We start from the raw sequence: 19857 nt of genomic DNA on the forward strand, positions 1-19857 counted from the left end.
GTCCTTTGGTCTTATGAGTCCAAATTTTAGATTTTTGGTTCCAACTGCCGTGTCTTTGTGAGACTCCGAGTAGGTGAACGGATGATCTCCGCATTTGTGATCCCACCATAAAGCATGGAGGAGGTGGTGTGATGGTGTGGGGTGCTTTGCTGGTGACACTGATTTATTTAGAATTCAAGGCACACTTAACTAGCATGGTTACCACAGCATTCTGCAGCGATACGCCATCCCATCTGGTTTGGGCTTAACGGGACCATCATTTGTTTTTCAACATGACAATGACCCAACACACCTCCAGGCTGTGTAAGGGCTATTTGACCAAGAAGGAAAGTGATGAAGTGCTGCATCAGATGACCTGGCCTTCACAATCAACCGACCTCAACCCATTTGAGATTAGTTGGACCGCAGAGTGAAGAAAAAACAGCCAACAAGTGCACAGCATATGTGGGAACTCCTTCAAGACTGTTGGAAAAGCATTCCAGGTGAAGCTGGTTGAGAGAACGCCAAGAGTGTGAAAAGCTGCTTTGAAGAATCTAAAATATATTTTGATTAAACACTTTTTTTTTTTTCCGACTATCCCTCTGAAGGCCTCTCCTTGGATCTTCTTTGACTACTGTAGCTATCGGTATGTCTCCGCTTGTTGTTGTGTTCTGTGGGTTCCTGCCTGTGACTAGTTGTTTTCTGGCTTCCTCAGCTATGTCAACCGTGGTGGTGGTTGGCTAGCTAGGCTAGTAGGCTAAAATAATGAACTTTAGTTGGCTGGCTTAGATAAATGCATATACCGGTAACATTATTTGATAACTGGTTAGATGGCGTTATGTATTTCCAAAACGTTGATTTACTTTAATGTAGCTGTAAGCTAGGTGATTATAGCAACTGTCTGACCCAGTGCTAATGTAACATTAGCAAGCTAGTAGTGCTAACGTTAGCAGGCTAGTTGGCTAGCAACCTTGCAAGATTATTTGTTACAATAAATTCATAAAGTATTTGCTGCAAATTAAATTGAAACCAGTAGTCATGACTATAAATGATTTGGTTTAATCTGAAGTTATACATCACACCCCGCAAATGTTTTTTTATGAAATGACTTCTGCATTCTTATCAGTTTTAGTACACATAACATTTCTCCTCCAAGAAAGCCAGATTGCTTTCCTCTTAGCTTTGTGTGACAGACAGACCTTAAAAAACACACATTCTAAAGACAACGGTCGACATTCAGTCACATAATGAAAGACAGACAGGTAATGTGTTGGTTGGTCTCCTACCTGTGGGGATGTGGTTGAGGGCAGACGTCTTCAGGACATCCAGCTGCTGCTCCTTGCCCAGGAGTCCTTCTGTGGGAGAGGGAGAGAACTCCGCTTCAAATATGGTCCGCAACATCGAGACAACCCTCCCGCAATCAACCGACAACCGACCGAACTACACCTCTCTGAGAGGGAGCCACCGCGGCATCGAGGCAAGCAGCCTAACGGAGCAACCGTCGCTTCGCTATGGAACCAGAGAGCCTGAATCGCCTGGAAACAGCAGAGAATCTACGCTGGGAACTCATGCTGAGATGCCAGGGGTTCTCTGCCCTGAAGGAAGCTTAGTGGAATGGCACCGTTCATTCATCAGACAGTGTGTGTGTGTGTGTAGGCTGGTTGTTGAGCTCAGCTGAAACTGGCTGTGCTCAGCATAGCAAGTGTGGGAGAAAGGGATGGAGAGAGAAGGGGAGAGGGTGGGAGAGAAAATGAGGAGGGGAAAGGTAAAAATAACACTCCCTTTGGGTACAGCGAGCGCACACACATACACACACACACCTAGCTGTGTGCCCATGCCTCTCTCCCGTCTGTGTACGTAGGCACCGAGGCTGAAATTATAGTGGCAACATGAAAAGGCTTTTGTACCAGCCGAGCCCTGGGAAGACAGGGCTATAAATAGACCAACCACAGAGGAGAGGAGGGGGAGACGGAGGGGAAACTGGGTAGGGGCTGAGATGAAGAGAAAAGGAGGGGGAGGGAACAGGGGCTATAGAGAAAATGATCAACAAGAAAAAAGGAGGGAAAGGAAAGAATCAGGGAAACGAGAGGCTACGATATTAGAGAGATCAGAGAGCATAATGACATGGCCAGGAGCAACAAAACACCTCAGAAAAGGACATGGCCTACAGATGCAAAAACTAAAAACAAATCTCCCCTCTCACACACACACACACAGACACACACACACACACACACACACAGGTTTGCTGTCCAGATAAGCACACTTGGCAGTGGCGTACATAATGTTGCATCAAGCCATGGAGATGCTTTGCTTTCTTTAATTTCTTTAAAAACAGACAGGCGTCGAAAACAAAATGTGGGGTCCCTTCGGGGGAAAGAAACAGGAAAACAGGCTAGCGTCTTGCTGTGTTTGGTCTATTTCTGGAGCTCTCCCTGGACCAGACACACACAGAGGTTTAATTAGCTACGGGCCTTGGGCTATACCATGCAGTACTAACTCAACCGGCTGTGTGTGCGTGGGGGGGGGGGTATATTCTCAGCTCTAGCTTTAGGAGCCGTCTGTATGTCTGCTCCACCTTGCAGATCAGGGAGGATGAGGCAAAACATGGTGCAAGAGGCCATTTATGACAAATAACAATGTGATCAAAGCCTTGTTTTACCTTCACAGTTACAGTGAGCAGTCCAGGTGTGGCCAGTGAGAGAGTGAGAGAGAGAGAGGACAGATGGCAGACCCACACTTTACCTCTCAGATGACCCAGATTGACATCCACTGTTTATAGGACTACACACAGACACACACCATTAATACACAAAGACACACTGCTAACACACACAGACATACACACACGCTGCTAATACACACAGACCAATGTCAGATGATATCCAGCTCCCTGCAGCCGGACTTTGCTATGGAAATTAGGTGTGTGTGTAATGTATATATATATATATACATATATATATATATATATACACACATACATACATACACACATACATACACACACACACACACGTTACAGGTCGACCATGTAGAATTGTTAGCATCGCTACTAGAGTGAAGGGCCTGTTTTGCATGGCTGTGTGCTGAGGTTCAGGTAATGACGACACCTGTGTCTGTCTGCAGCCTGTAATGGTACAGCAGCTGAGGGTTATACCAGCTGGCTTAGTCTCACTCTGTGGGCTGTAGTTAGACACACAGAGAGACTCTCACTGGAAACCACAGCTGATACCTGAGACAGACAGACACACTATAAGTGGAGGGAGGGAGATGAAGGTAAAGGAACAAACCTCCACACCCCCTCCCTTCCAGCCCTGAACCAGGGGCTTCCCTACTGCACCTCAAGAGGGCGCTCTGGTCAGGGTATCAGTCTGTGGAGGTGGTGACTGTTCTTCAACAATAGTCCTGAGAACCTGACAGGGTGTGCAGGCTTTTGTTCCAGCAAAGCACTAACACTCATTATTCAAGAAATCAACTGTTCATCAAGACCTTACACATGAAAAGCACCACATCTCCATGCTGTGCAGAATAAATATGAACACGAGTGTGTGTGTGTGTGTGTGGTGTGTGTGTGTGGCGTGTGTGTGGTGTGTGTGTGTGTGGTGTGTGTGTGTGTGTGTGTGTGTGTGGTGTGTGTGTGTGTGTGTGGTGTGTGTGTGTGTGTGTGTGTGTGTGGTGTGTGTGTGTGTGTGTGGTGTGTGTGTGTACGCGCTTGGGTGTGTGTAGATGTGTGTGTGTGCATGGGTGTAAATGGGTGTGCATGGGTGGAACTGCTGGCAGGGGTTCTATTAAATGATGTGCAGCCCTTTAAAGCAGAATTAAACCATGTGTAAAATAGTTTAATACTGATGGGAGGCCAGAGAGCGATCAACGAGACCAACGGGTCAGTACTGTAGTCTAACTAGACCAAACTGTTAGTACCGTAGTCTCTAACTAGACCATAGTACTGTAGTCTCTAACTAGACCATAGTACTGTAGTCTCTAACTAGACCAAACTGGTAGTACCGTAGTCTCTAACTAGACCATAGTACTGTAGTCTCTAACTAGACCAAACTGTTAGTACTGTAGTCTAACTAGACCAAACTGTTAGTACCGTAGTCTCTAACTAGACCATAGTACTGTAGTCTCTAACTAGACCAAACTGTTAGTACCGTAGTCTCTAACTAGACCATAGTACTGTAGTCTCTAACTAGACCAAACTGTTAGTACCGTAGTCTCTAACTAGACCATAGTACTGTAGTCTCTAACTAGACCAAACTGTTAGTACCGTAGTCTCTAACTAGACCATAGTACTGTAGTCTCTAACTAGACCATAGTACTGTAGTCTCTAACTAGACCATGGTACTGTAGTCTCTAACTAGACCAAACTGCTAGTACTGTAGTCTCTAACTAGACCAAACTGCTAGTACTGTAATCTCTAACTAGACCAAACTGCTAGTACTGTAGTCTCTAACTAGACCAAACTGCTAGTACTGTAGTCTCTAACTAGACCAAACTGTTAGTACCGTAGTCTAACTAGACCAAACTGGTAGTACCGTAGTCTCTAACTAGACCAAACTGGTAGTACCGTAGTCTCTAACTAGACCAAACTGGTAGTACCGTAGTCTCTAACTAGACCAAACTGGTAGTACTGTAGTCTAACTAGACCAAACTGGTAGTACTGTAGTCCCTAACTAGACCAAACTGTTAGTACTGTAGTCCCTAACTAGACCAAACTGTTAGTACTGTAGTCTCTAACTAGACCAAACTGTTAGTACTGTAGTCTCTAACTAGACCAAACTGTTAGTACCGTACTCTCTAACTAGACCAAACTGTTAGTACTGTAGTCTCTAAATAGACCAAACTAGTAGTACCGTAGTCTAACTAGACCAAACTGTTAGTACTGTAGTCCCTAACTAGACCAACTGTTAGTACTGTAGTCTCTAACTAGACCAAACTGTTAGTACCGTAGTCTCTAACTAGACCAAACTGGTAGTACCGTAGTCTCTAACTAGACCAAACTGGTAGTACCGTAGTCTAACTAGACCAAACTGTTAGTACTGTAGTCTCTAACTAGACCAAACTGGTAGTACTGTAGTCCCTAACTAGACCAACTGTTAGTACTGTAGTCTCTAACTAGACCAAACTGGTAGTACCGTAGTCTCTAACTAGACCAAACTGGTAGTACCGTAGTCTCTAACTAGACCAAACTGGTAGTACTGTAGTCTAACTAGACCAAACTGGTAGTACTGTAGTCCCTAACTAGACCAAACTGTTAGTACTGTAGTCCCTAACTAGACCAAACTGTTAGTACTGTAGTCTCTAACTAGACCAAACTGTTAGTACTGTAGTCTCTAACTAGACCAAACTGTTAGTACCGTACTCTCTAACTAGACCAAACTGTTAGTACTGTAGTCTCTAAATAGACCAAACTAGTAGTACCGTAGTCTAACTAGACCAAACTGTTAGTACTGTAGTCCCTAACTAGACCAACTGTTAGTACTGTAGTCTCTAACTAGACCAAACTGGTAGTACCGTAGTCTCTAACTAGACCAAACTGGTAGTACCGTAGTCTAACTAGACCAAACTGTTAGTACTGTAGTCTCTAACTAGACCAAACTGGTAGTACTGTAGTCCCTAACTAGACCAACTGTTAGTACTGTAGTCCCTAACTAGACCAACTGTTAGTACTGTAGTCTCTAAGTAGACCAAACTGTTAGTACCGTAGTCTCTAACTAGACCAAACTGGTAGTACCGTAGTCTCTAACTAGACCAAACTGGTAGTACTGTAGTCTAACTAGACCATAGTACTGTAGTCTCTAACTAGACCAAACTGGTAGTACTGTAGTCTCTAACTAGACCAAACTGGTAGTACCGTAGTCTCTAACTAGACCAAACTGGTAGTACCGTAGTCCCTAACTAGACCAAACTGGTAGTACTGTAGTCCCTAACTAGACCAAACTGGTAGTACCGTAGTCTCTAACTAGACCAAACTGGTAGTACCGTAGTCTCTAACTAGACCAAACTGGTAGTACCGTAGTCTCTAACTAGACCAAACTGTCTGCAGTCTCACACATGGGAGGCCACAGCCACACTGTCCACTGTTGTGTTTCTTCCCATGGGAAAATAGACTGCTATGGGATGTGTGTTTTACAATAAGTTGGTACTCATTAGGGACAGGACGGTACCAGTATGGCGATACTCTGTAGTATCGTGGCCAGGAAACAAAACAATGTGGATTTAACTTCTTTAGAAAAACAGCCCTAATGTTGGAAACAAACATCATTATGTTGTCATCGAGAGTAACATTGTCCAATTTACAGCACACAATGTTTTACATACAGCAGTTATTAATCTGTTGATCTGTTCGCAATACGAGTATCATCACACCTCATGTACCCATTTGCAGTCCACGTTCATGCACGCTCATTAGTAAATCACTTTCACTCACACACACAGAGTCAGGAAGGATGCTCCTATCTCATTACACTGGTTGCACTTCCCCTCCCTGCTGTGTGTACCATGGAGAGATCACACACAGAGGAACAATACCATCAACCAGACAGGCCTCTCCTTGGGAGACACTTCCTCTAGGGCCACCCCATTCGCTTCCTGGGGTCAGCATCTGACGTCATAGCAACATGCCCACAATCAGCGACCCCTGACTTCTGGGGCAGGCTCTGACGTCCTGTCATAAAGAGAGACCCGTTCTGTGAACAGATGCGACCTTTAGGTTCCCGTTCACACTGGGAGGAAGAGCAGAGAAACATTGGGACGGTAATGAGTGGAGGAGTAGGCATGTATCTCTGTTTCCCAGCATCACAGAAGCCATTTGACATGGCATAGCATGGTTAGATAACATGTGAACTATATCCAATGCATATTTATTTTTTTATTTATTTTACCTTTATTTAACCAGGTAGGCAAGTTGAGAACAAGTTCTCATTTACAATTGCGACCTGGCCAAGATAAAGCAAAGCAGTTCGACAGATACAACGACACAGAGTTACACATGGAGTAAAACAAACATACAGTCAATAATACAGTATAAACAAGTTTATATACAATGTGAGCAAATGAGGTGAGAAGGGAGGTAAAGGCAAAAAAGGCCATGGTGGCAAGGTAAATACAATATAGCAAGTAAAACACTGGAATGGTAGTTTTGCAATGGAAGAATGTGCAAAGTAGAAATAAAAATAATGGGGTGCAAAGGAGCAAAATAAATAAATTAATTAAATACAGTTGGGAAAGAGGTAGTTGTTTGGGCTAAATTATAGGTGGGCTATGTACAGGTGCAGTAATCTGTGAGCTGCTCTGACAGTTGGTGCTTAAAGCTAGTGAGGGAGATAAGTGTTTCCAGTTTCAGAGATTTTTGTAGTTCGTTCCAGTCATTGGCAGCAGAGAACTGGAAAGAGAGGCGGCCAAAGAAAGAATTGGTTTTGGGGGTGACTAGAGAGATATACCTGCTGGAGCGTGTGCTACAGGTGGGAGATGCTATGGTGACCAGCGAGCTGAGATAAGGGGGGACTTTACCTAGCAGGGTCTTGTAGATGACATGGAGCCAGTGGGTTTGGCGACGAGTATGAAGCGAGGGCCAGCCAACGAGAGCATACAGGTCGCAATGGTGGGTAGTATATGGGACTTTGGTGACAAAACGGATTGCACTGTGATAGACTGCATCCAATTTGTTGAGTAGGGTATTGGAGGCTATTTTGTAAATGACATCGCCAAAGTCGAGGATTGGTAGGATGGTCAGTTTTACAAGGGTATGTTTGGCAGCATGAGTGAAGGATGCTTTGTTGCGAAATAGGAAGCCAATTCTAGATTTAACTTTGGATTGGAGATGTTTGATATGGGTCTGGAAGGAGAGTTTACAGTCTAACCAGACACCTAAGTATTTGTAGTTGTCCACGTATTCTAAGTCAGAGCCGTCCAGAGTAGTGATGTTGGACAGGCGGGTAGGTGCAGGTAGCGATCGGTTGAAGAGCATGCATTTAGTTTTACTTGTATTTAAGAGCAATTGGAGGCCACGGAAGGAGAGTTGTATGGCATTGAAGCTTGCCTGGAGGGTTGTTAACACAGTGTCCAAAGAAGGGCCGGAAGTATACATAATGGTGTCGTCTGCGTAGAGGTGGATCAGAGACTCACCAGCAGCAAGAGCGACCTCATTGATGTATACAGAGAAGAGAGTCGGTCCAAGAATTGAACCCTGTGGCACCCCCATAGAGACTGCCAGAGGTCCGGACAACAGACCCTCCGATTTGACACACTGAACTCTATCAGAGAAGTAGTTGGTGAACCAGGCGAGGCAATCATTTGAGAAACCAAGGCTGTTGAGTCTGCCGATGAGGATGTGGTGATTGACAGAGTCGAAAGCCTTGGCCAGATCAATCAATACGGCTGCACAGTAATGTTTCTTATCGATGGCGGTTAAGATATCGTTTAGGACCTTGAGCGTGGCTGAGGTGCACCCATGACCAGCTCTGAAACCAGATTGCATAGCAGAGAAGGTATGGTGAGATTCGAAATGGTCGGTAATCTGTTTGTTGACTTGGCTTTCGAAGACCTTAGAAAGGCATGGTAGGATAGATATAGGTCTGTAGCAGTTTGGGTCAAGAGTGTCCCCCCCTTTGAAGAGGGGGATGACCGCAGCTGCTTTCCAATCTTTGGGAAACTCAGACGACACGAACGAGAGGTTGAACAGGCTAGTAATAGGGGTGGCAACAATTTCGGCAGATAATTTTAGAAAGAAAGGGTCCAGATTGTCTAGCCCGGCTGATTTGTAGGGGTCCAGATTTTGCAGCTCTTTCAGAACATCAGCTGAATGGATTTGGGAGAAGGAGAAATGGGGAAGGCTTGGGCGAGTTGCTGTTGGGGGTGCAGTGCTGTTGACAGGGGTAGGAGTAGCCAGGTGGAAAGCATGGCCAGCCGTAGAAAAATGCTTATTGAAATTCTCAATTATGGTGGATTTATCAGTGGTGACAGTGTTTCCTATCTTCAGTGCAGTGGGCAGCTGGGAGGAGGTGTTCTTATTCTCCATGGACTTTACAGTGTCCCAGAACTTTTTTGAGTTAGTGTTGCAAGAAGCAAATTTCTGCTTGAAAAAGCTAGCCTTGGCTTTTCTAACTGCCTGTGTATAATGGTTTCTAGCTTCCCTGAACAGCTGCATATCACGGGGGCTGTTCGATGCTAATGCAGAACGCCATAGGATGTTTTTGTGTTGGTTAAGGGCAGTCAGGTCTGGGGAGAACCAAGGGCTATATCTGTTCCTGGTTCTAAATTTCTTGAATGGGGCATGTTTATTTAAGATGGTTAGGAAGGCATTTAAAAAAAATATCCAGGCATCCTCTACTGACGGGATGAGGTCAATATCCTTCCAGGATACCCCGGCCAGGTCGATTAGAAAGGCCTGCTCGCTGAAGTGTTTCAGGGAGCGTTTTACAGTGATGAGAGGAGGTCGTTTGACCGCTGACCCATTACGGATGCAGGCAATGAGGTGACAGCAGAGGTGTATTTAGAGGGGAAGTTGGTTAGGATGATATCTATGAGGGTGCCCGTGTTTAAGGCTTTGGGGAGGTACCTGGTAGGTTCATTGATAATTTGTGTGAGATTGAGGGCATCAAGTTTAGATTGTAGGATGGCTGGGGTGTTAAGCATGTTCCAGTTTAGGTCGCCTAGCAGCACGAGCTCTGAAGATAGATGGGGGGCAATCAGTTCACATATGGTGTCCAGAGCACAGCTGGGGACAGAGGGTGGTCTATAGCAGGCGGCAACGGTGAGAGACTTGTTTTTAGAGAGGTGGATTTTTAAAAGTAGAAGTTCAAATTGTTTGGGTACAGACCTGGATAGTAGGACAGAACTCTGCAGGCTATCTTTGCAGTAGACTGCAACACCGCCCCCTTTGGCAGTTCTATCTTGTCTGAAAATGTTGTAGTTTGGAATTAAAATGTCTGAATTTTTGGTGGTCTTCCTAAGCCAGGATTCAGACACAGCTAGAACATCCGGGTTGGCAGAGTGTGCTAAAGCAGTGAATAGAACAAACTTAGGGAGGAGGCTTCTAATGTTAACATGCATGAAACCAAGGCTATTACGGTTACAGAAGTCGTCAAAAGAGAGCGCCTGGGGAATAGGAGTGGAGCTAGGCACTGCAGGGCCTGGATTTACCTCTACATCGCCAGAGGAACATAGGAGGAGTAGAATAAGGGTGCGGCTAAAAGCAATAAGAATTGGTTGTCTAGAACGTCTGGAACAGAGAGTAAAAGGAGGTTTCTGGGGGCGATAAAATAGCATCAAGGTATAATGTACAGACAAAGGTAAGGTAGGATGTGAATACAGTGGAGGTAAACCTAGGTATTGAGTGATGAGAGAGATATTGTCTCTAGAAACATCATTGAAACCAGGAGATGTCATTGCATGTGTGGGTGGTGGAACTAATAGGTTGGATAAGGTATAGTGAGCAGGACTAGAGGCTCTACAGTGAAATAAGCCAATAAACACTAACCAGAACAGCAATGGACAAGACATATTGACATTAAGGAGAGGCATGCTTAGTCGAGTGATCAAAAGGGTCCAGTGAGTGGAGAGGTTGGTTGAGGGTCACGGCGATTTAGACAGCTAGCCAGGCCATCGGTAGCAAGCTAGCATAGGATGGAGTCTGTTGTTAGCCACCTCTTGTGTTCGGTCAGTAGATTAGTGGGGTTCCGTGTGGTAGAGGGGATTAATCCAAATCACACAACAACAACAAAAATAAGAACAATAGATATAGTTATAGAGGCCCGAGAAGAAAACATAATAATAATAAAAATAAATAAATTGTCCGATTGTCTATTCAGATAGCAGCCGGTAAGACAGCTAACGGTTAGCGGGCCACAGATGGGCGTTCAGGTAACGTCGCGACGGAGGAGCCAGCCGGATCTCCTTCAGGTAGATAACGTCGGCAGTCCAGTTGTGAAGGCCCGGTGGGGCTCCGCGTAGGCAGTAAAACGGGTCCGGATAGGTGACTGCAGCCCAGGAGTGAATGATGGAACTCAGGAGTGATTGACGGAGCTGGCTAGCACCGGAATAATTGATGTTTGCTCCGGAATCGACGAAAGCCGATTGTCACACGGATAGCAGCTAGCTAGCTGTGAGATCCGGGTATGAATGTCCAGAGAGCAGTTGAAATCCAGGGACATGGAGAGAAAAATTGGTCCGGTATGTTCCGTTCCGAGCCGCGCTGCGCCGTACAAAACTGGCGATAGATTTTCGATAGATTTTCGAGCTAAATGATAGCTGATGACCACAAACCGTGGTTAGCTGAATACTAACGATTTGCCAGTAAAGAAGCTAACTAGCTTCTGATTAGCTTCTAGATTAGCTTCTGGGCTAGCTTCTGGCTAGTTTCTGGCTAGCTTCTTGGAGTTTCTGGCTAGCTTCTTGGAGGATTACAGATCTGAGGTAAATAATACTTTTTTATAAATATAAATTGGTGAGGCGGGTTGCAGGAGAGTGTTTTGAAGATGAGTTGATGGAAAATAAAAAGTATGTGAAAAAAAGTTGTAAATATATATATATATATATATATATATATACACACACACACACACACACACACAGGACACGACAAGACGAGGACAAAAGACGTCTGAACTGCTATGCGATCTTGGAGAGTAATATGAATGATTTAAGGAAAATGGGCAATATTAATTGAGGAGAAAAGTGAACAAATGTCATTGAAAAGTGTGGCCTTGGAAGACTGGCTCTAACTCTACACGCTAGGCTTGGTTTGAAAATACCAACTTTGGTTTGACAATCAGAGAAGGGAAGTTTCCTAGTAAATAAGCCCATCGTTAACTTCACACTTCCAGAACCACCAGAACTCAATGCCACTAAGAACCTCCTAGCTTCATGTCAGTCTGGTTTATAAGAGGAACCCGACAATGAACAAAGAAAACATCAATAAAAAAGTTAGCACCAATCGCGCATCCATCCATCCAGCCAGCCAGCCAGCCAGCCATCCATCCATCCAGCCAGCCATTCCACTCACATCCCAGACTTTAACTTGATATCGTCGTCCTCCTCCCCTTGCCTGTCCCTCGGAGACAAACAATGACAGGCCGTGTCAAAAGCCAGAATAGGTTTGCTTTCGTCTGTGTAAACTGTAATTGCGGCTGGCAGTACACCCTGTATCCAGTTTCTCTCTGTGTGGAGTTAGGGACATAAAGGCCTCGGGCGGCTCAGGCACACAAAGAGACTCTTTCCTCTCATTATCTCCTTTCCCCCGCCTAATGCCAATTAAAAACAGAGCCGAGGAACAGGCAGACGGACAAGGCCCCAGTATGGAGCCCATAGTGGGGTGTTTGTTTAAGGGGGACGGGACGCTCAGTGGAGCCTTACTCTGGACAGTCAGGTTGGATGGTACGGTCCAGGGCGGTTTCACCCAGGCAGGACATAACCCCTGGTTCTGGATGTGTTGGGCTGGGGGAGGCTAGAGTGGACCAGGCCAAAGCAGGCCTAAGCCAATTCTTGGTGAGGGAGAGGACAATCTGTCAGGCTGGAAGGTCTGTCAGAAGTTATTGTCAATGGTCATTGGGTGCAATGAGGACATTTGGCAAGAGAAGCTGAAGATGTGCATTTTGACAGAAAAAAAATCTGGTTGGACACTTACCAGTACGTACAAATGCACACACACGCACCCAATGTCACAATGGTTCAGTTTCTGAGATGCTGGCCCGGCCATTCCTCAGTTACATCCCAGACTATACCACCTGTCCCGAGTACAGCAGGGCCCTCTGTCGGTCCCAACCCACACCCCTCTCCCGGGACTGAATGACCTCACCCAACCACATCACCCTGTCAACAGTGTAACATGTTTATGTTATTCTACATATACATATTCTCTGTCTTCACCCGTCTCTAGGGCAGACAAGGTGCCATCAGCACTAGACATCCATCAACACACCTGGGCTCACACTGATAAGAGATGTGTGTCTACAGGGGTTTGACAGAGAGAGAACCATCTCTCCTCTACGGTCCATGCTATTGAAAGCTGTTGAGTTGCATTGACAACAGTTGCTAACAGAAGAGGAGTGTTTCTGTCATGTAGCCTTGTGTTCAGTGTTCTTGTTGTTCCATTTATAGGTCTGCTCTGCAGCACATGGCAGCAGCCACTGACAACTGCTCCATCATGCAGAAAATACACACGCACACAAAGAAACCAGCAACAATGGTTGTTTGTTCACCATGCATTCAATCACGTGTGTTGCTATAAATAGCCCATGGATAAGTGAATGGCTCTCATGTGCAGAGCGGGAGTGATTTGAACCCCTTCACCTCTAGTTGGATTGGATAGTGTGTGGTTTAACCCCTTCACCTCTAGTTGGATTGGATAGTGTGTGGTTTAACCCCTTCACCTCTAGTTGGATTGGATAGTGTGTGGTTTAACCCCTTCACCTCTAGTTGGATTGGATAGTGTGTGGTGGGAGGAGAGAGATCTTCATAATGGACAGAGAGGGGATGACAGGAGGGTAAGGAGACAAAAACAGTGTTTCGCCGTCACACATGCACACTCGCTCTCGTGAAAACACACACAAGCTCACATTTAGACACACATGGTCAGTCTACTAGTTTCACCACTTATTCTCTGAGGAAGAAGATAACATGAAGATCAAACCCTCTGTAGTCTAGACCAGTCTACTCTGATCTGAAGCAGTAAGCCACAACCAGGTGTGCTGCTGTTCACCATATGCCTCATATCAGTGAGCCTATCAGCACCTTAAAGTTGTATAATACTAGAAACCATTTCCTCTTCGAACCCACATCAACAGGAGCCTTGTACTGGAGGACAAGGAGTAGCACGTTAAGTCCACTGGTTCAACCACATAAAAACCCCATAGAAACAAAGATAGGAGAGAATTGAATTACAGTAGGTTAAAGTCCTTTGTCAACGTGAATACACTGGACCAGCTTCACTTATCATCTGCTGGGCCAAAGATGTATTGGCTCAAAAAACGACATCTTTCCCAGGAAAAGATCAAGCTCAAAAAAAGCCACCGCCCAATCACTTACCAACCGTGCCTCTGCTCTGAATGGAACAGTGTGTGTGTCATGACTCAGTGCCGGGCCAGCTCTAGCTATGGTAAACATGTTTGCGGTGGTTCCAGGAAACCCTTAGAATCACTGAGTGGGATAACGTAAAACCTTGCCGACTAGAGCCCACTGCTATCATTTCCCAACACTATCAATGTGCTGCTTCCTACTCTGCTGAAATATTAAGCCTATTTATGAGGCCCGGTGGGATACTCGTTCAATATCTCTTCACGACCGCAAAAACAACGTTAGTCTGTGTGCTTAGACATTACGTTCAGTAGATGGTTAAGCAATCTCTGCACTGCAGGCATCCAACTGTTCTACGAGGAAGCTCTAAAACCTAGGAACAACACAGGATGTAAGGGCTAGGGCAGGGGTATAACTCGGTACCAGATTAGAGGGAAACCATGACAATATGCAGTGAAACTAGCGTCGAGGTCCAGAGTTGAGTTTGAAAGGCTCAGGGCCTATGTTTTCTGAATGCGAGTGCATGCTTGCTTTGTGTATGACGAGTATTCAGACTTTTGTCAAAGTAAACCATTAGAAGACAAATCTCTGATATGTTCTTCCTAACAAATGGAAGAATGGAGGAAGAGAAAACTAAATGGGACAGCTACAGAGCTACGGGAGTGACACACCCACACAGTGCTGTGATTGTGAGCAAGCAGGTCTCTTATCTACCGCAGCTAAACTGACAGGCACTGCACAGGGCAGCCCGAGCAGTCACTGCATCGCCATGGGAACTGATAATAAGCGTGCCTGTCTGACCAGTGACCACAACCACAGAGGGGCCGCCGCCGAGGATCATGGGAAAACCACAGGGGCGTGACGAAGACTGACAGGCCCTGGCAGAGAACCACTGGGCTGTTTTTTATGTGGGAAAAACTGCAGCAACAGTCTGAAATACCTGGTAACCCCACTGTTTACACTAGGCCTGCAGATCCATTTCAGAGGCCTGCAGATCCATTTCAGAGGCCTGCAGATCCATTTCAGAGGCCTGCAGATCCATTTCAGAAGCCTGCAGATCCATTTCAGAAGCCTGCAGATCCATTTCAGAAGCCTGCAGATCCATTTCAGAAGCCTGCAGAACCATTTCAGAAGCCTGCAGAACCATTTCAGAGGCCTGCAGATCCATTTCAGAGTCCTGCAGATTCATTTCAGAGGCCTGCAGATCCATTTCAGAGGCCTGCAGATCCATGTCAGAGGCCTACATGTCATATTCAGCTGTGTGAAGGTGTGCTCACCATGTGTATTAGTAGCTCTAGTCTAACGAGGATCTACAAATCACGTTGTTGAATGGGTATGGACTGACTTTTAATGTGTGAGGACACACAAATGGATCTCTGTGTCACTCGTCACCGTCTGCATCAGCTGATGGTCACCAGGCCAGGCTAAGCAGCTGTGCATATTGTTAACTATTTTGTTTGTTGTTGAATGTAGCACTAAGCATCTTTCAATACAACATGGCTACTGTAGCCTGTGTGCGTTAGCGCAAGTGCAATGTTGAGCTGATGTCAACGGCTAATACGCTAAGCTCTCCGAGCAGATAATCACTTCTATGCAAACAGTCATATTTGTTCTCAGATATACGCTCATACAGACTGCACAGTGAACCAACTATCTGACTGAGCCTATTCCTGAGAACTAGCCTATCCCCCAACTTGTAGAAAGATTGGGGGGGGGTTTCTTAGAAAAGATTTAGAGGAAGTATAATATTTAAACTGAAGAGCCTGCAATTCCACAAATGATCGACAAAAAGGAGCAGTTATGGAAGGTACGAGCAAACGCTTGAGTGTTTGATCAAATGTTATTTGTCACAAGAGCCGAACACAACAGGTGAAATGCTTACTTTTACAAGCCCTTTAACCAACAATGCAGTTCAGAAAAAAAGTGTTAAGTATTTACTCAAATAAACGGAAGTAAAAAAAAGCCGCTGGAAGTAAGCTGATAATGGACTCATAATGCCATGCAGATCATAGACATGGGAACTATCACACACACACACACACATCAACAGTAGGTCAGTTTAAAGTGAAAGAAGAATGGAGAGAGAGAAAAAGAAAGGGTTGGTATCACACCACACTCAGAGAAAAGGATGGAGAATCTCCAACAAGCATTAGGCTAGATTTAAAACTCTAAGTGTTGAGGCTAACTAATCCAGGCATCAACTAACGATGTAATGTGCTTACTTTGGCTTGGCTTCAGCTCGGCTGGGGAGTGGGGACTACCTAGTATGGTGTAGGTCTACCTCGAGGTTTCTCACAACACAATCCTATATGGCACCCTATTCCCTATATAGTGAGTGTCAAAAGCTAGTGCACTAGGCAATTGGGTGCCACTTCGTACGCAGACCAGTGTGTATTCAGGTCAAATTTAAACATCATGGCCGCCACATGAATTAAGTCCAACTAACAAGACTCTTGAAATAAAATGGCCGATATCATAATATTTGAAGTACTCCAGGAACTGTAAGCCTGCCTTGGGCTCCTAGCAGATGTGGTATAGGTGTGATTCCTGTATGAAACATTATGGAGTCTTAAAAGGAAGCCTGGGTAAGGCAAAAATGTCATAAATATGCCAACTTTGATTAATTATTTCTCAATTATGCTTTTATATACAAATGTCAAATATATGTCAGCAATCCTTCCTCCAAAGGACCATCCTATGAATACAATTTTGAGAAAATCATGATATTTTCTTGTCCTGGTATCGTCAGGAATCATTCATAAGATATACTTTATGGCTGGAGGGGTTACCTCAGCCTTCTCAGGGGCCCTCCAGATGTTACCTGGGCGAGGATATTTAGAGTGCACACATCCCCCAGTGTGTTAGGTAAACACGGCCAATCGCACCATCCAGAACAGTAGAGACCTTTAGTTAGCCTAACTCTTTAACCTGGACGCAATTTGACGAACACAGGCGGAACAGTAGGACACTTCACAGCATCATACTGTATATTCAATCATGTGCACAAATGACATTATCTACAGGACAAGCCAAAGAAACAGAAAAGAACCAAAAATATTATTTTGAGTCAGTCCACGTCATGGTTTGTTATAGACTTCAATAAGAATTGACAGGGAGGTATTCTGAGATGGTACAGCAATACAAAGCACACATTAGGCCTACGTGAGATGGATCCAGTGAGCATGGTAAAGGGCTTACCTTGGTGACTGTGTGATGTCATTGTTGACAGGATGGTCCTTGGAGAATCCACAGTGAAGTTGTACAAATATACGGCCTGGAGAGGAGTAGGACGGGACAGGTGGAGTGTGTGTGGGTCGGGGGGGTGTTAGTGTGTGTGTGTGTGTTTGTGTGTGTGTAGGGAAGGGGGCTGGTCTGATGTGTACCAAGATCAGGGCCACAGTACTCCTCAGCAGGAAACACAATCACCCACAAATGTCTTCACTGGTCAGCAACAGGAAACAGCCCTCCAACAGACAACCTACTATTCAGGTAATCCAATCAGAGACACGCGCTCACTTGTACCAGCCTTTCAAAGAGAGAGAGAGAGAGAGAGGGGCAGTAAGTCAGGATGACGCATCAGCAACATAAATCTGAGCTGGATTCAGAAACAATCATTATTCATTCTGAATTCCCCTACACTAACACATCATTAGGTGTACAGATGGAATGAATACCCACAACAAACACAGACTACTAGACCACCCATGATGTGTAGGTCTAAGCTAATGGCCTGGAGGTAGGGAGGGAGGTGGGTGGGGGGTTGTGGTAAGGGCTTCTCAAGACAGAGGGGCAGAGTGTGGAGCTGCGGGACAAACCTCCAAAAGTCGGTCACGGCTGGCAGACATTCACGCTTTGTGATGGAAAGGGGTTTGTGTGTCTGTGGGAGGGGGTAAACCCCTGGGGCGCTATGCCCCTGCACTCTCTCTATGGGCTTTGCTTGGTGTGTGTGTGTGTGTGTGTGTGTGTGTGTGTGTGCCCACGCTTGTCTGGCCCCATTGTCCCCAAACTGGTTGTGTGATACAGGGTGACAGATTTGGAGAGACAGTCCCTTCTAGCTCAGAGAAAGAGACCCAGGGCGTATAGCTCTACGACCAATCTACAACATTTTGTTACTTATCTTCAGTAACGTTACCTGGTACATTTTTAACACGCTACATCTACACATTCTTTAATTATGTATACATTTGGCATGAATGTAAAAAATAAAAAAAACTGCTTTCTGATGAATAAATAAAACGTAGGCATACTAAAATATTCAGTAGGATGTTGTACTAAAACACAATAGCTAAAATGCACTCCGTCTTTCGCGCTCGCTGACCACAATTTCACCAGCACGCCCCCCATTCACAAAAAAAGGTTGACGCATACAGCTACTTCACCACCGCCCATTGACAGACACAGCTGACTTTCCCAGTCATTTCTTCTTTAACATTGCGTAACATTACGATCTAGAACGATACAAAAAATACTGATACACTATCCCTATCAACATGTAGGTCTATAGCACTATCCACCGCCATGTTCTAAAAATAGAACACAGGAACAAATCAAGGCACGTCAGAGACTATGCGTAGCTAAATATGTCGCGCGCCAGATATTCATTTAGCGTACATATTTTTCCCGCATGCAGCACGTCGGACAATAATAATAAGCACTCTTTCTATATCCAACATATTGTGCTAATTACATTTTTTTTTTGTAAGAATAAGTGTATTATTAGCGCGAGCAGCTCAACTGGAAACTTCAGGCAGCAGACATTGTTTTGATAGGATTGTCCCCGCGCCCGAAATCGATGCATCATTGCCTAAGAAACATCCTGAATATTTTCGCACTTCAACGAGCTAAATTCGTCGAAAAGATAAACGATATGCTCACCTAGAAGCTCCAAGAGGCGGCCCTGTCCCGAGAAAGATGCAGAATAAATATGTTGACTTTATCGCTAGGGAAGTCTACTGGCGAAATAATCATTTTCTGACAGATTCCGCCATACTTGATTTTGGTTACGGAGTCACGTGTCGCTTCCCTACATTTATCCAAGTATTGAGAGGCGTGGTTTGCTATCAATATCAAATTGTTACAGTGTTGCAGCTGTGATAGCAATAGTGAGCATTTAGAACTGTCCTAATGATATTATATTTAATATGTTAATATATTTAATGTTATGGATTCACTACTTAGTGAGTCTACTTACCATAATAGCCTACTTGTGTTATGAGCTGATACGAGAAAGGGCGTGTCGTGTGCCATTGACTGCGTATTGTTATGGTGCCAAAATAGCTAGGCCCCTACATATCTATTGATCTGTGGAATTGTAGCCTTTTCTAGAATTACGTTTATTCATACTTTGTCATTAGATTCGCAAAATCGATATTTATTCAATATGCCGACTAAACCAGTAGCATAACGACGTTTGTATGACAGCATTGTTTCTATTAGGCTATTACATTAGGCTATAACAGCTGGCATATTAGGCTAAAACAGCCCACCCCCACCCCTTCTCTAATATAAAATACGGGAGTTTTTTTTATTGCAATAAAGGTTCCATAACCTATATGGAACCTTACTCTTGACGCTAACACATCTCTCCGTCTACCTCTGGGATATTGTCACAACAACATTGTGCCGCATTTGACAGCATAAGCAATATGAGTTGGATGATTTATCCAATTGTGGCTCATTGCCAGATGAAAAGTGTTTCTCTCTGCAGCCGTGTAATCTAATAGTGTTTATTTCCATGACTTAATTCTATTTTGCGTCTCATCCACCCACAGACACAACACAAGGAGCGGTCAGCAGAGTTAACCACACCGCTGTTTGACTGTTAAGGCGACTGCTACTGAAACTGACGACTGGAATCGGTCTATT

At 44.8% G+C, this 19857-nt stretch overlaps 1 protein-coding gene across 1 annotated transcript in view; it reads right to left on the reverse strand.

The window, feature by feature from the left end:
• The window catches only part of LOC110497004 (histone deacetylase 4), a 67940-nt gene extending 48937 nt beyond the window's left edge, over positions 1–19003 (reverse strand). The window contains exons 1-3 of the mRNA XM_036951413.1: positions 18868–19003; positions 17191–17518; positions 1266–1334 (exon numbers count right to left, since the gene is read on the reverse strand). Coding sequence (XP_036807308.1) covers positions 1266–1334; positions 17191–17212 — 91 coding nt within the window. The 5' untranslated portion in view covers positions 17213–17518; positions 18868–19003. The remainder of the gene's footprint in view (positions 1–1265; positions 1335–17190; positions 17519–18867) is intronic.
• Between the last annotated feature and the right edge of the window lie 854 nt (positions 19004–19857).

This window comes from Oncorhynchus mykiss, chromosome 18 (genome assembly GCF_013265735.2).
Source record: "Oncorhynchus mykiss isolate Arlee chromosome 18, USDA_OmykA_1.1, whole genome shotgun sequence".
Classification (NCBI taxonomy): Eukaryota; Metazoa; Chordata; class Actinopteri; order Salmoniformes; family Salmonidae; genus Oncorhynchus; species Oncorhynchus mykiss.